This window comes from Hemicordylus capensis, chromosome 5 (genome assembly GCF_027244095.1).
Source record: "Hemicordylus capensis ecotype Gifberg chromosome 5, rHemCap1.1.pri, whole genome shotgun sequence".
Classification (NCBI taxonomy): domain Eukaryota; kingdom Metazoa; phylum Chordata; class Lepidosauria; order Squamata; family Cordylidae; genus Hemicordylus; species Hemicordylus capensis.
The window spans coordinates 233,811,580-233,824,614 of record NC_069661.1 but is presented as its reverse complement, the minus strand read 5'-3'; the positions used below and the strand labels follow the sequence as shown (position 1 = coordinate 233,824,614).

At 44.8% G+C, this 13,035-nt stretch overlaps 1 protein-coding gene across 9 annotated transcripts in view; it reads left to right on the top strand.

Moving 5' to 3' along the window:
* The window catches only part of FGD4 (FYVE, RhoGEF and PH domain containing 4), a 192,554-nt gene that overhangs the window by 125,041 nt on the left and 54,478 nt on the right, over positions 1 to 13,035 (top strand). For 3 of the 9 annotated variants that reach the window (XM_053257281.1, XM_053257283.1, XM_053257282.1), the window contains exons 3-4: positions 4,250 to 4,430; positions 11,060 to 11,537. In XM_053257281.1, the coding sequence (XP_053113256.1) occupies positions 4,250 to 4,430; positions 11,060 to 11,537 (659 nt within the window). Of the gene's footprint in view, positions 1 to 4,249; positions 4,431 to 7,782; positions 7,955 to 8,442; positions 8,499 to 8,697; positions 8,829 to 11,059; positions 11,538 to 13,035 lie in introns of those variants that run through there. The other 6 variants (XM_053257284.1, XM_053257285.1, XM_053257289.1 and 3 more) reach the window with 6 other exon arrangements.

Genomic DNA, 13,035 nt, shown 5'->3' with positions numbered 1-13,035 from the left:
TGGATGGGGTTGCATACTCCTTGAAAGAACAGGTGCATAGTTTGGAGATGCTGTTAGCTCTGGCCATGTCTGTAGAGGCCCAAATTTCCTTGATAACATGAGACACTTTTCATCAGCTTTGTCTGGGGCAACCTCTCCAAGACAAGAAATATCTGGGCTGTGGTGATCACTACTCTGGTAATATCCTGTTTGGACTGTTGCAATAGATTCCGTGGTGGGGGGCTGTCCTTGAAGACTGCAGCTGATTTGCTGACCGAGACCAGGCACACAGCAAGCATCTTGCCACAGCTACTTATGCCCTTGTCACATCGTGCTTAGATTACAGTAATGCACTTTAACATTAAGGCTGCCCTTGAAAAGCATTTGGAAGCTTCGGCTAGTGTAAAGTCCAGCAGTAGTTGCTTTACAGAGTGATCACATCACTCAGTTTTAAAAGAAATGCACTGGTTTCCATTTTGCTTCTAGGTGCAATTCAAGGTACTGATGATTTACCTATAAAACCCTAAATGTCTTGGGCCCTGTATAACAAAAGGATGGCCTGCCTGCCTTACAAGATTGGAAGTGGGGGGCATTGTGCTCCATGAGACTGTTGCTTCCCCCAGATTGTCGAATTCCTCCCCCTCCATTTGAGATGCATATTGCTACCTCTGTTGACCTTTCGTAGGCTATTAAAAATTATATTATTCACACAAGCTTTAGGGCAGGCTTGCTCAATTTAGGCCCCTCCAGCTGTTTTTGGTCTACAACTCCAATAATCCCCAGCCACAGCAGCCAATAGCTAAGAATTATGGGAGTTGTAGGCCAACATCTGCAGGAGGGCCAAAGTTGAGCAGTCCTGCTTTAGACTCTCTTAAAAAGCCAGAGGGTCATGTTTCCTGCTTTTTGCCACTGCTGCTTCTGCTATGCACATGAATGTGGGAATGATTTTATTATATGACTCTTTTATGTGTTTTTGTTTCGTACACTGTGATTTTAATGTTATCGCATGGTTTTCACTACACTTGTAAATCACCTTGGGATTATCAAATGAAAGGGGTTATACTAAGCAGAAATAATGAATGTCTTCCCACTGTTGAAACAGCTGTGCTGGCTTCTGCTCTGTTTCTGGAACCAGTGTAAGGTGCTGGTTATCTGAAGGACTGCTTCAAGTACCTGCCCAGGCATTAAGGTACTTTCAGAGGCCCTTCTTTCGATCCCTGCACCATTAGAGGGAAAGTGGCGGGATGCACGAGAGGGCTTTTTCTTTGGAATGCTCTTCTTGGACAGATTCACCTGGCACTGAAGCCCTATTCAGACATTGTATTATACTTTTGTTCAGATGTCTCTACACATATACATGTTTTTGAGTGAATAAATGTTCCTGTGCTCATTTTAAAAGTGAACCTGACTACAGGTTCCTCAAATGCATGGTACAGAAGGGCAGTATACTGCTGTACCTGCATTCAAAGCAATGTGAACAATTGTACACTGTACACGGATTATATGAATATTGAACATAATGTGTGAATATGACTTGTGTCTCTTTGGCTCTTGGTGAAGATCCTTTATTTGCTGAGACGTTTTCAATCTATTTGAAGTGGATTTTGCTTCGTTTTATTCTGTAGTGTTTCTGCTTTTATTACTTTGTTTTGTATTATTGCTGTGTTTGTATGTTCCTGTAAAAACCTTCCCTGAGAGTGTTTAATCTGTAGGGCAGAATATGAATACATAAAATGAAATGCATTCTAAGATGCAAAGCTTTCTGGGAATAGGAAGGAAGTACATCTTAATTCATTCATCAAAAAAAGTGTGGTTCAGTTGGCAGAAGTTGGGGAGAGACTGTTTTACCCAGACTGGCAGTTTCCCTTTATTTCACCCTCATTGCCAAAGTAGTTAGGCAGTGCTCTCTGGCACAGCACTATGGCTGCAAATCTGCATATTTCCCAGGATGGGAATGGAGTTGCACGTTGCTAATCATGTACCCATTCATTCAGTTTAGTGTAGCTAACTCCTTCAATGCGGGCATTTCTTATAGGACGTTGCCTTTCTTATTCCTCTCACTGCTCAAATTATGCTCTGCAATAGAACTTTAAGCTGCTACTTCCATTCAGTTGTCTTACTCAGGGTAATTCTCTGGCCTCTTTCCCCCTATTCTCATCTCTCTGTTAGCTAGCTGTTCAATTTTGTGGCAATGATCTAATGTTCACTGGCCTAGATTTGCTGTCGGTTCTAGGGAAAATGCAGAATAGGAAATTGCTCCGAGTCCCAAACAGCTAGCAGCTGTGGATGTTCATATACATTCTGAAAACATCAAGAGAAATTGCAGCCATAATGAGCAATTTATGGCAGTCTCTTTTTAAAAATAGGGTGACAGTGATAGTTCTCTCAATCCTTTTACTATGCCTGCTTTCTGTCACTTTCAGAAGACCTTTGTTGATGCAGGGAGCAGGAGGGCTTGATGGCTGAATTTGTAGTCTAATTACAGAAAGAAATGGTGTTTCCACTCAGATGGTGATAACAAATTGTAATTTGTTGTAATTTTTTTAAGCTTCTTGTGCAAATGGATTTGTTTACATGAGTTACAGTATATTTTGGATTATTTTAGTGTGTGTGTGTGTATGTACGTACACACACACACACACACACACACACACACACACACACACCCATATGTGAGCTTACATGTAACTTTTATCTACTCCATTCTGAATTCACTGCTTGTATTTTTACTTAGCAGAGTTTACAGTGTAAGGCTTATGGCCATTTTTGGCTTACCAGAGTCTCTTGCCTCTGTTTCATATTCCCTATTCCCCAAATAGTAGCAAAACTCCAAGATTCCCATTTGCAGGATCACTTCTGGCTTATATCAACCAGCCTTGTGCTTATTACTGCTGTAACTCCTGGTGCAGTTCTAGATAATGGACACAAGACAGATGTCCTCTTTTCTTGTCTTCATGGCTCTTTGATACATTTTAAGAGATACTAGCCGACCCCACACAGAGCAGCTGTGCGCTCTTTGGGGCCAGCAGTTACCAATTTCCCGCCCCCCACACCTTCTGCCCCAGTCTCCACTTCCAGGCCCAGCCGCCTCTCCTCCCCACCGCCACTTCTGCCCCCTCACTTTCTTTCCCCCCTCCTGGGCCTTGCCTCCATGGCTGGGCCAGGCCCGCCACCGCCTCTGGCCTCTGCGGATGGGTGCTGCCGTGGCGACTAATCCTCCTAGGTGCACCTCAGCCAATCAGGTGCGTCCGCTGCCCAGCCAATCAGCTCGGAGCCAGGATGCACATTCCATGGCACACCCAGGAGAATTAATATAATAGACTAGTATTTTTAAGCCCGTTAAAATAATGGGCGCTAGTTGGGTTACGTTTTTTCCCTCTCCTCCCCCCTGTCCCACTCCCCCCTGCATTTTTAAATTTTATTTTTACCGGCCCGCCGCTCCTCCTCCCGGGCGGCAAACAGTTAATTTTGGAAGCGGCGGCGAAGCAGCAGTAGGAGGCAGTGACTGGGTCCGATGCCGGCCGCTGCGGGCCCGCCACACCACGCGGCCTGCCGTGGCCGCTGCCGCCGCTTGTCCATCATTGCGGCCAGCTGCCGGACAGCCACCGCTCCCCCCATTCCCACCTTCTGCCCCTGGTATTGGGGCCCACTGCGGGCTGCCCGTCCGCTGCCGGGCCGGCTCCACAACCACCAACCGTTGCCCCGCCGCGGCCGCCATGGGCCCCACTTGCTGCCACCATCGCTTCCCCGTTGTCCCGTCGCAGCGGCTGCCGCCGCCATCGGGCCCTGTCGCCCCGCCGCGGCCGGCATCGGCCCCAGTCGCTGCCGCCTCCTGCTGCTGCTTCGCCGCCGCTTGGAGGTCCGGACCAGGACCCAACATGGCCGCCTGGTGCCTGCGGCTGTATCTTTCTCGGATGTTCTGGGCATGCCCGCACATGCCCAGAACGGCCGAGAAAGACATGGGCTCAGAGACACGGGCGCACACCCAAGCCTTTTATTATAGAGGATGAGAAGATAAAGGACAATGGGGGATGAAGCAGGCAGTGGACAGCTTCCTTGAATCAAAGCAAAGTTCTTCTCGAGTTTCCACTGTGCAGCTGTGTGGAGATGAAGATTAAAAACAGAAATCTAAGAAATCCATAGTTTGGAAAGGGCTTGAACAAATCCCATTGAGCATTTGGATGTCTTGGATTTGAACCACGTTGATAAGTTAAATGCCTACAGTTGTGAAATATAGTTTATAGTTAAGTGTGTTTCTTTTTCTTCACAGTGCCTCCAAAGCCATTACATCTGCAGAGTTCACAGTCATCCATTGTCCACCACATCCCTAGGCATAAAGCTTTTCATACTACGAAGCCAGGAATGGAGGAAGTTACACCTACCTCTTCTTGTGTATCAAAAGAAAAAAGTAGTAAAGTGTCCGATCTCATCAGTCATTTTGAAGGAGGCAGGTAAACATATTCGTTTTTCTTCAAAGGCTACAGATTGATAAGCAAGGAGGAAATGGTGTATGTTCCATCTTTACAACTCAATATTTACTTGTGTTGATTTGATTCTAGTGTTCTGAGAGAAGCAAAATACAGAAGGTGATAGTTTTCTGATTTTGGATTGAGCTAGCTCTTTATTAGTAAAATAATGTGCAGGGTTTGTGGATGCAGAGATCTAGAACCCAAGATTTCTATTCCAACCCATCATCTACAGTGTTCAGCAGTAGCTGTTCATAATTCTGATCATTCAAAAGTCTAGGAGCCTTCATGTGCCAACTGCAATTTGTGATGTACTTCTTGTGCAATCAAGGTATCCCTGTGTGTCCATATCATTTGTTCTTTTTCACTGCCTTAAACTACCCTGATCCTTATCGGGACTGTTCCAATTGAGGTCCATAGGTTGGGAATTTGGTCCTAAACTCATAGCTTGGGAATTTGTCTGGATCCAGCACCTGAATGCTGGGATGTCAGCTGTGGCCTGGAATGCCTTTGCCTAGCATTGATTGTTACTCCAGCTTTGTCCATTTCTGTCCCAGTCAGTTTTGGCCATGGTAATCCATTGCATCTTGATTGGGTTTCTGTAGCACACTCTCTGTAGGACTGTCCTTGAAGACTCTTCAGAAACTTGGGCCATAATACAGCAGAAAGGTTCTTGACCTGTACGAGACCCTCGGAGTACATTATACTGATTCTTTTTCAGCTGCACTGGTTACCAGTTTCCCCCCAGGCCTGATTTAAGATGCCAGTTTTAACTAAACCCTAAGCAACTTGGGAAGGAGGTACTTCAAGGATCATCTTTTTCTGCAGGCATCTGCCTGCACTCTGGGAGCATCCTGAGAAACTCATTTGTTTGTGTTTCTTCTCTTAGAGGTGTGCCACATGACCCCATGAGAGAGGACCTTCTTAGTGGCTGCCCCAGGAGGTTTGACTGGCCCCCTCTTTGGGAGTGTTTTAACAACTGACTGATCCACCTTTTTTGGTTAGCTTGTCCTGGATTTGTTTGATATCTGTGTTAGATCTCCCCCTCTTTTTGTGTGTGTGGAGTTATTGTGTTTTATGATGATGAAATTTTTAATGATCAGATTTTTTGTTGTATGCCCTGCCTTTCTTTCAAAAGAAACTCATGGTGGTTTACATCTTTTAAATAAAAGAATAAAATTTGAATGCTTTGGCTTCTTCCTCCTGCTCCTGCTCCTACTTCTTGCAGTTCTCTGCCATTTCAGAAACTTTAACCTCATTTTCTGAAAATGTCTTGTTTTCATTCTGGCTGTGCACTCTCTCTTTCTGTACAGCCAATACTAGAGTGCCCTACAGCTATTTACAAAACAAAAGCAAAATGTTTCAAACAGCAGCACAAGGTTACAACCCACACTCCCTCCCAAAGCAAGCAGTCATCTGGAAATGCACTGCCTTAGTTATACTTACATGCCTTAGTTATACTTCTCAACAGTTTCTGTCATTTTGGTAGTGATGCTGTGGGTAGAGGCAAGCCCATGGATTATTTACATCATTGATGCTTTTCCACCCACAACCCTTGAATTTGCATGCCTCACTTCAGAATGCTGTGACTGCTTCCTTTCCACTCTTCTCGTGTGGGAGTTGCATAGGAAGCTGCTTTATACCATCTAGTTCATTGGTCATTGGTCCATCTAGTTCAGTATTGTTTCCATTTAACTGGCAGTGGCTCTGCAGGGTTTCAGTTAGGGGTCTTTCCCTTCTTAGTGTCCAGCCCCCAATATAGCATCCCTCCAATGACTCTTGCTGGTGTCTACCTTGTGTTTCTTTTTAGATTGTGAGCCCTTTTGGGACAGAGAGCAATTTTATTTACTTATTTGTTTTTTCTATGTAAATTGCTTGAGAACTTTAGTTGAAAAGCGGTATGTAAATATTGTTATTAGCTGTAGCAGCAGTAGCAGTCTGTCCTACCTGGAGATATTTGTGGTTTGAACCTTCTGGGACCTTCTGTATGCAGAGTGGATGCTCTGCCGCTGAGCTACAACCCCATCTCTGAGGCAGAGGGAGAGAAGAAGGATGGTAGTCTCAAATAAAATTTTATTCTCAGTAGATATCGTTATCAAAAAGCCATTTTATATTAGCCATTTTTGGAAGGGTGATATATAAATAGAATAAAATAAATAAATAAAATAAGTAGTATAAGCAAGGGAAGAGATTCTTCTTCTACCGAGGGGAAATGCTACAAAGGAGTTGGTTATCTTACTGATAAAGCGTGAAGTCAGCTTTAAAAAACACACAAACAAAAACCACACATTGTATTTTGTGGCCTAGAATATTGAAGAGAATGGCAGCCGAATGGTATTGTACCATTCCGCTTCTTTTCAAACATGGTGTGCCATGTTCATACGTGCTAGGAGTCAATACAGACTTGGGAAGAAAGCAGGTGTAGATCCTAGGGAAGGGAGTATGTAACAAAACTCTGTTTTTTAAATGAAGCTAAAAATGGAGGGGTGAGGAACATTGGGCAGTGCATGTGGAGTTGGATGATTCTGTGGATGAGAATGGCAGTTAAGAACTATGTGTAGGTGTATGGAAAGAAAGCACAGCTGAGAGGAAGGAGGTGACCTTTTAAATTCCATGTACAGTTTTTGTGTTGTTTTTTTTATTTTAAACATTTATATCCCGCTCTTCCTCCAAGGAGCCCAGAGCAGTGTCCTACATACTTGAGTTTCTCTTTCACAACAACCCTGTGAAGTAGGTTAGGCTGAGGGAGAAGTGACTGGTCCAGAGTCACCCAGCTAGTTTCATGGCTGAATGGGGATTTGAACTCAGGTCTCCCTGGTTCTAGTCCATCACTCTAACCACTACACCACTCTGGCACTCATTATATATTTTAAATCAGATTTGTTTTCATATTTTTAGCTTAATGCTTTTAACTGTCATTTGATTATATGTTTTTTAACTTTTGTAAACCACCTTGGAATTGTTTTAATGAAAGGCGGTATATAAATTTAAGAATAAAAAATAAAATTAAAATAAAATGTGTAGAGGGTCAGGAAGAAAAGATACTGACTGAAATAAAAGCTAAGTGAGCATTCTGCTCAACCAGCCCCCTGAATTATATTGTGTATGAGTTAGGGTGGCGTTTCCTAATGTAACTTAAACGGTGTACACATTTTAAAAAGCGGGGAGGACAGAGAATGTTATTGGAATATTGGCGGTGTGTACACATCCGCAGTTCTGAACATACACAGAGGAATAAATGAAGCGAACAATATGGAGAGTAGAGAAGAGGAAATATGATATGCACAGAAAGAAAATGTTGAGGCAGTTTAGGCAAAGATTAGAATGTTGGGATGCTGACAGTTGGTCTGGCAGTTGGAAGTTTGAAAAATTGTAGTTAACTGTACAACACTGTAGTACAACACATGGTGAGAGAAAGTCCAGTTGTAGGCCAAAGAAGAGAAGAGATTGATCGCTGACTGTGAGCGGGGCAGGGTGGGGAATATAGCATATTGATATATGAAAGCAATCCTCTACCATAAAAGCCTTGGACGTGCGGCCGTGCTGCCCGTGTCTTTTTCGCCCGTTCTGGGCATGCGCGGAGCGGAGCGCATGCCCAGATCGGGCGAAAAAGATACGGCTGCCCAGAGACGGGCGGCCATGTTGGACACGGCCGCCGGTGGAGTCCTCGGCCAGAGGTGGAGTCCTCGCCGCCACGGGAGACCGGGAGGAGCAGAAGCGGCGGGCGGAGAGTGCGGCCGAGGCGGCGGCGGAGCCGCGGCCTCGGCCAAAGGAGTGCGGGCCAAGGAGGTGGTGGCCGCGGCGGGGCGAGTGGCCCCGATGGCGGCGGCCGCCGCCATGAGAAACGGCAGGCGGAGAGTGCGGCCGAGATGGCGGCAGAGCCGCCGCCTCGGCCAAAGGTGGCGGCCCAAGGAGTGCGCCCAAGGTGGGTGAGGCGGCAGCGGGAAACCCCCCCCCCACTAGAGCCCGTTATTACAACGGGCTTACACATACTAGTAGTCCATAAAAGAAAATGTTAAAATAACGTAACACTTTGACAAGGACCATGAACAGGTTTGTTTAATATAGATTACAAAAAGGCACTTCAACATGTGAAAACCGTTATAGGAAAAGTAAGCAGTTTATTAGCTGAAAGGCAGTATTTACAGTCAAACAAAGCTTGTATTTTTAAAAGTCAGAAAGTGTAATACTGTAATTGTTCCATAGTTTTAGTTTGCTTCACTTCTGCTGCAGTTTTTGTGATGCGAGTGAATTCCAAGACGGGCCTTAGGAGAAATAGCACCCTGGGCAAGGGAGAGCCTTTGGTGTCCCCCACCAATGGTTAGTTTATCAGTGTTGCCAAATTGTGTGGCTTGTGAAAGCTCAACTTGGCATACCCTTCAGGTAGGTGCCGGGATGAATGTCCAGCTCCCACACAAACACACCCCAGCCAGTTCTGGGTAATTCTTTTTATTGGGTTTTTAAATCATTGTATTCTTATTTTTATCTTGTTGTAAGCCACTCGTGAGACCATCTGTCCAGTGTTCTCTCTAATTATTTTCATCTGTGTGCGGAATGAGTTTTGTTCTGGGCGGCAGTATCAAACAGGGGCGTAACTATAATAGGGCAAGGGGAGACAGTTGTCTGGGGGCCCACTGCCTTGGGGGGCCCCCCAGAGGCAAGTCACATGACTGACTCCCCCAGCCGTGCACCCGCCCGGGCTTCCTTCAGTTGTATTTATCCTCCAAAATTGATGTGAGTGTTAAGAGCAGGAGCTACCAGAACAGCATGTCTTTCTCTAGTACCATTAAATGACTTGCATCATCCACAATTTACAAAATGCTTTGGGGGGGTGGGTGCAGTTTAAAATCTTGTCTCTGGGCCCACTCCAACCTTGCTACGGCCCTGGTATCAAGGCAGTGTGTGCACATGTGCATTCAAAATGGGGCCTTCCTGATTCAACCTGAGTGGGATCTAAAATTAACTGAGCGGACAAAAATGTGTGAGCACGTGAGCATGTGCACGCCTTAGAGGGAACACTGCATCTGTCTAAAAGCTAGGTTATAAATATTTACCCCCTGCTAACTGAGCAAAGAGGCACCTTTTAAAAATTGTGATTCTCTTTATCAGTGGGAGAGCAACTGGCCCTACCCATCCACAGCACAGCATCCTCCAGTGGCTGTTGCTGATGTCTGTCTTATGTTTCTTTTTTTAGATTGTAGGCCTTTTGGGATCAGGGAGCCATTTTATTTATTTATATCAATGTAAACCACTTTGGGAACTTTTTGTTGAAAAGCAGTATATAAATATTCTTCTTATTCGTATTGTAAATACATAAACAAATAACAGTAACAATCACGAAAAAGGTAGAAGCAAATTGTGCAAACCATGGAGAATGTCTACAGGTAATGACTTGGTTTTATATGAGATGTTTAGGAAAAGTTTTTCTTTTTTCGTTTCACACCTTGAACACCACAGTCTGAAGCTGCACATGAAAGCAGCAGGCTGGCCTGTTTAAACCAGTAGGTATGTACTCTGTGAGTGGTGGGAGAGGGTGATCAAGAACAAGAAGGATGAGTGGAAGGGTGTTAAACCTTCACCCTGTCCAGGACTTAGCTCTATGCAGCCTCTTTCCCAGTATTGCCTTTCTCCTATATGTTATCCGCCTAGAGACTTTGGTGGTGGGCAGTATATAAATGTGATAAATAAATAAATAACCAGGCTATGACGTTTCTACAGGTTAGGAGAAAAGAACATACAAAAAGCCTTGCTAGATCGGGCCAAGGCCCATCCAGTGCAGCATTCTGCTTCATGCAGTGGCCAACCAGGTGCATCTGGGAAGCCTGCAAGTGGGGATAAGTAGGCAACTGCCCCCTCCTAATGGTTTTTCCAAGCACCTGGTGCTCAGGGGCATGCCACTTCTTATTCTTATGGAAATATACAGCTATCCAGACTAGCAGCTATTGATAAGCCTATTCTCCATGAATTTGTCTAATCCTCTTTTAAAACCATCTAGATTGGTGGCGTGTGCCATCATGCACAAAAACGTGTCGTAATGCACCATTTTGCTCTAAAAATGGGCCAAACACCTCCTCCCCTCACCATATGTGACTAGGGCAGATGGAAGTTTAAGCAAACAGGTTCGCTGCTATCTTGTATAGTTTAGACTTTATTATCAGGAAGCAAAAAGCACTTGTGCAGTGGTTTGATTTCAGTGGGAACTTTCTCATACCCAGTTCCTAAGTGTGCATCGGATTGCATCCAATAAGATGCTCACCATTCAGTGGTTGACATACTGCACAAAGTTCTATGTGCATTTTAACAAAATGTGTACGTAGTTCAAGATAGCTATTGCACAAACACCATTGCATGATGGACAGCCAGTTTTTCAAATGAGTGGCTGTCACACCACTCCATTTGCTCAATTTCATGCATTTGCTGTGTGCACATTTCATTAAAATATATAGGCAACTTTGCTCAGTGTGTTAACCATTGTGTATCTATGTAGCTAATCCTGGTTCAGCTTTTCTTTAGTATTGCTTTTGTTAGCAAGAAGTTTGTATACTGTATTCCATTCAAATGCATGTTTATTTAATATGCACTGGTTTTCATTTTCCATCTGTTTTTCTCCATAGCTCATCCAATCCTAGTGAGCTGAAGAAAGAACCCTCTGTTCTCAATGTTTCTAAATCTCAAGGGAAGCATGGGTCAATATCATCACCTCAGCCAAAATTCCTCACCCAACACTCGCTACAAAAGCAGGGAAATAATGCAGATCAATCTCAGGATGTACAGAATCGCACAGCCAATGGAGTAGTAGCACAGAACCGGTTATGCAGGGACGTCATGTTGCCAGTTCATAAAGCCAGTACGGCCAATCAGAATGACAATTCTTCATTTGATGGCAGCTTGGTAAATGGAGAAAGAGAGAGCACAAGCACAGACTCCTTGCAGACTACAGCAGCCTTGAAAGGGCAAATGATTAATAGCTGCCATCGGACTCAAAGTGTGAACATGTTCCCATCTGGAAAAGAAACTGTAGAAATGATGATTACCAATACAGAGGATACGCGGGTTGAAGAGCATGTGCAAGATCAGCATGTGGAAACAAAGGTAAGGTCATGTCCCTTCTACAGCATTCAAATAGGGGAGCCTCGGAAGGCCATTCAGACCATTTGTGGTGAAACCTTACATGCTTTTTAGTAGGGGTGTGCATGGAACCATTCAGGGTGGTTTGGTTCAAATTTGAACTCAATTTGAATCAAACTGCTGGTACACAAACTGGTCCGTTAAAACTGGCTGGTGGCTTGGTTCGTGCACTCGAACCAGTTTGGGTTGCTTGTAAACGGGAATCTGGTAAGGATTCCCCTTTATAAGCAAAGGGGGATCCCTAACAACTAAAAGGCGGCTAAAAGAGTAGGGGACAGGGTTCGTTACTTGCAGTGGTTTCTCTAGTCTCCGTTGGCACTCCCCACACCCCATCATTGCGGGCCCATTTCTGGAACTGGGATCCCGCCACCCCATGATGATGGGAGGGAGTGCCGGCCGGGGCTAGAGCAGCTGCTGCGCCACCATGGGTAAGGTGCCCTTTCACCAGCCCCCCACTTTCAACCACCATTTAATTGTTAGGGATCCCCCTTTGCTTGTAAAGGGAATCCTTACCAGATTCCCTTTTGCAAGCATACTGAACTGGACCTGGTTCAGTTTGAACTTGGATCGGGCCCCCTTTTGCGGGGGCTGGGCTGGTTTGAGCTCGAACTGGTTGAACCAGGCCTGTTTGAATCAAACTGGTTCTATACACCCCTACTTTTTAGGCCCATCTAGAACTTCAAGAAGACCATCTTAGAAAGTAAGAAATGTAATAGTGCACTTTGCTAGACTGCATTTGCAGTGTGCTGCAGCAATTTAAGTTGAAGCCTTTTTTTTAGAGCTCTGAAGGAACAAATATCTTTGTGAAGAGAGAAATTGTGAGAACTGTCACTGTTGACCTAAGTATAGAAGCTGTTATGAGAGAGATCATGTAGGCGTTCCCTATAAAGGGATATTCTGGCCCTGCTGCTTCAGCCTCTTGACTGTGTGGATTCTCCAGTGCACACACAGTATCATCCTATACATAGAAGGCCGTTCTCATTCAGTGCAATGGTAGGGACAGTCTTTGCCCCCACTCTCCCCCTGTGTAGTAATGCATTATGCTGAATGCCAACCTATGCAGGAAGAACATCGAAATTATGCAATGGGTGTTGGCAATAATTTACAGGAAAGGGCTGAGGCTACAGGGTGGTGGTACAATAATATATAGGAAGGAAATGGCAAACACCTAGAGAAGATAACTGAAGGAAGCAGTTCTCTCTGACTCTCTCACCTTCTGGATGATGGATTAATGCTGTGACAGGGCCCGTCCCAAACACAGAGAGTCCAGGGTGCTTCTTACACATTGCAACCTCTCTATGGGAGCCGCTCATTGGTAGGTTTGTTACGCAGTGCAATTATAATGTTTGTTTAATGGCTAGTGACCTTTGGAGAATGCTGACTGCATGAGCTTTCTGTGGAGGGGGTCTTCATTTATAAAGGACACCTAACAGAAGTCAGAAACGGGGAACATGAGTCCATT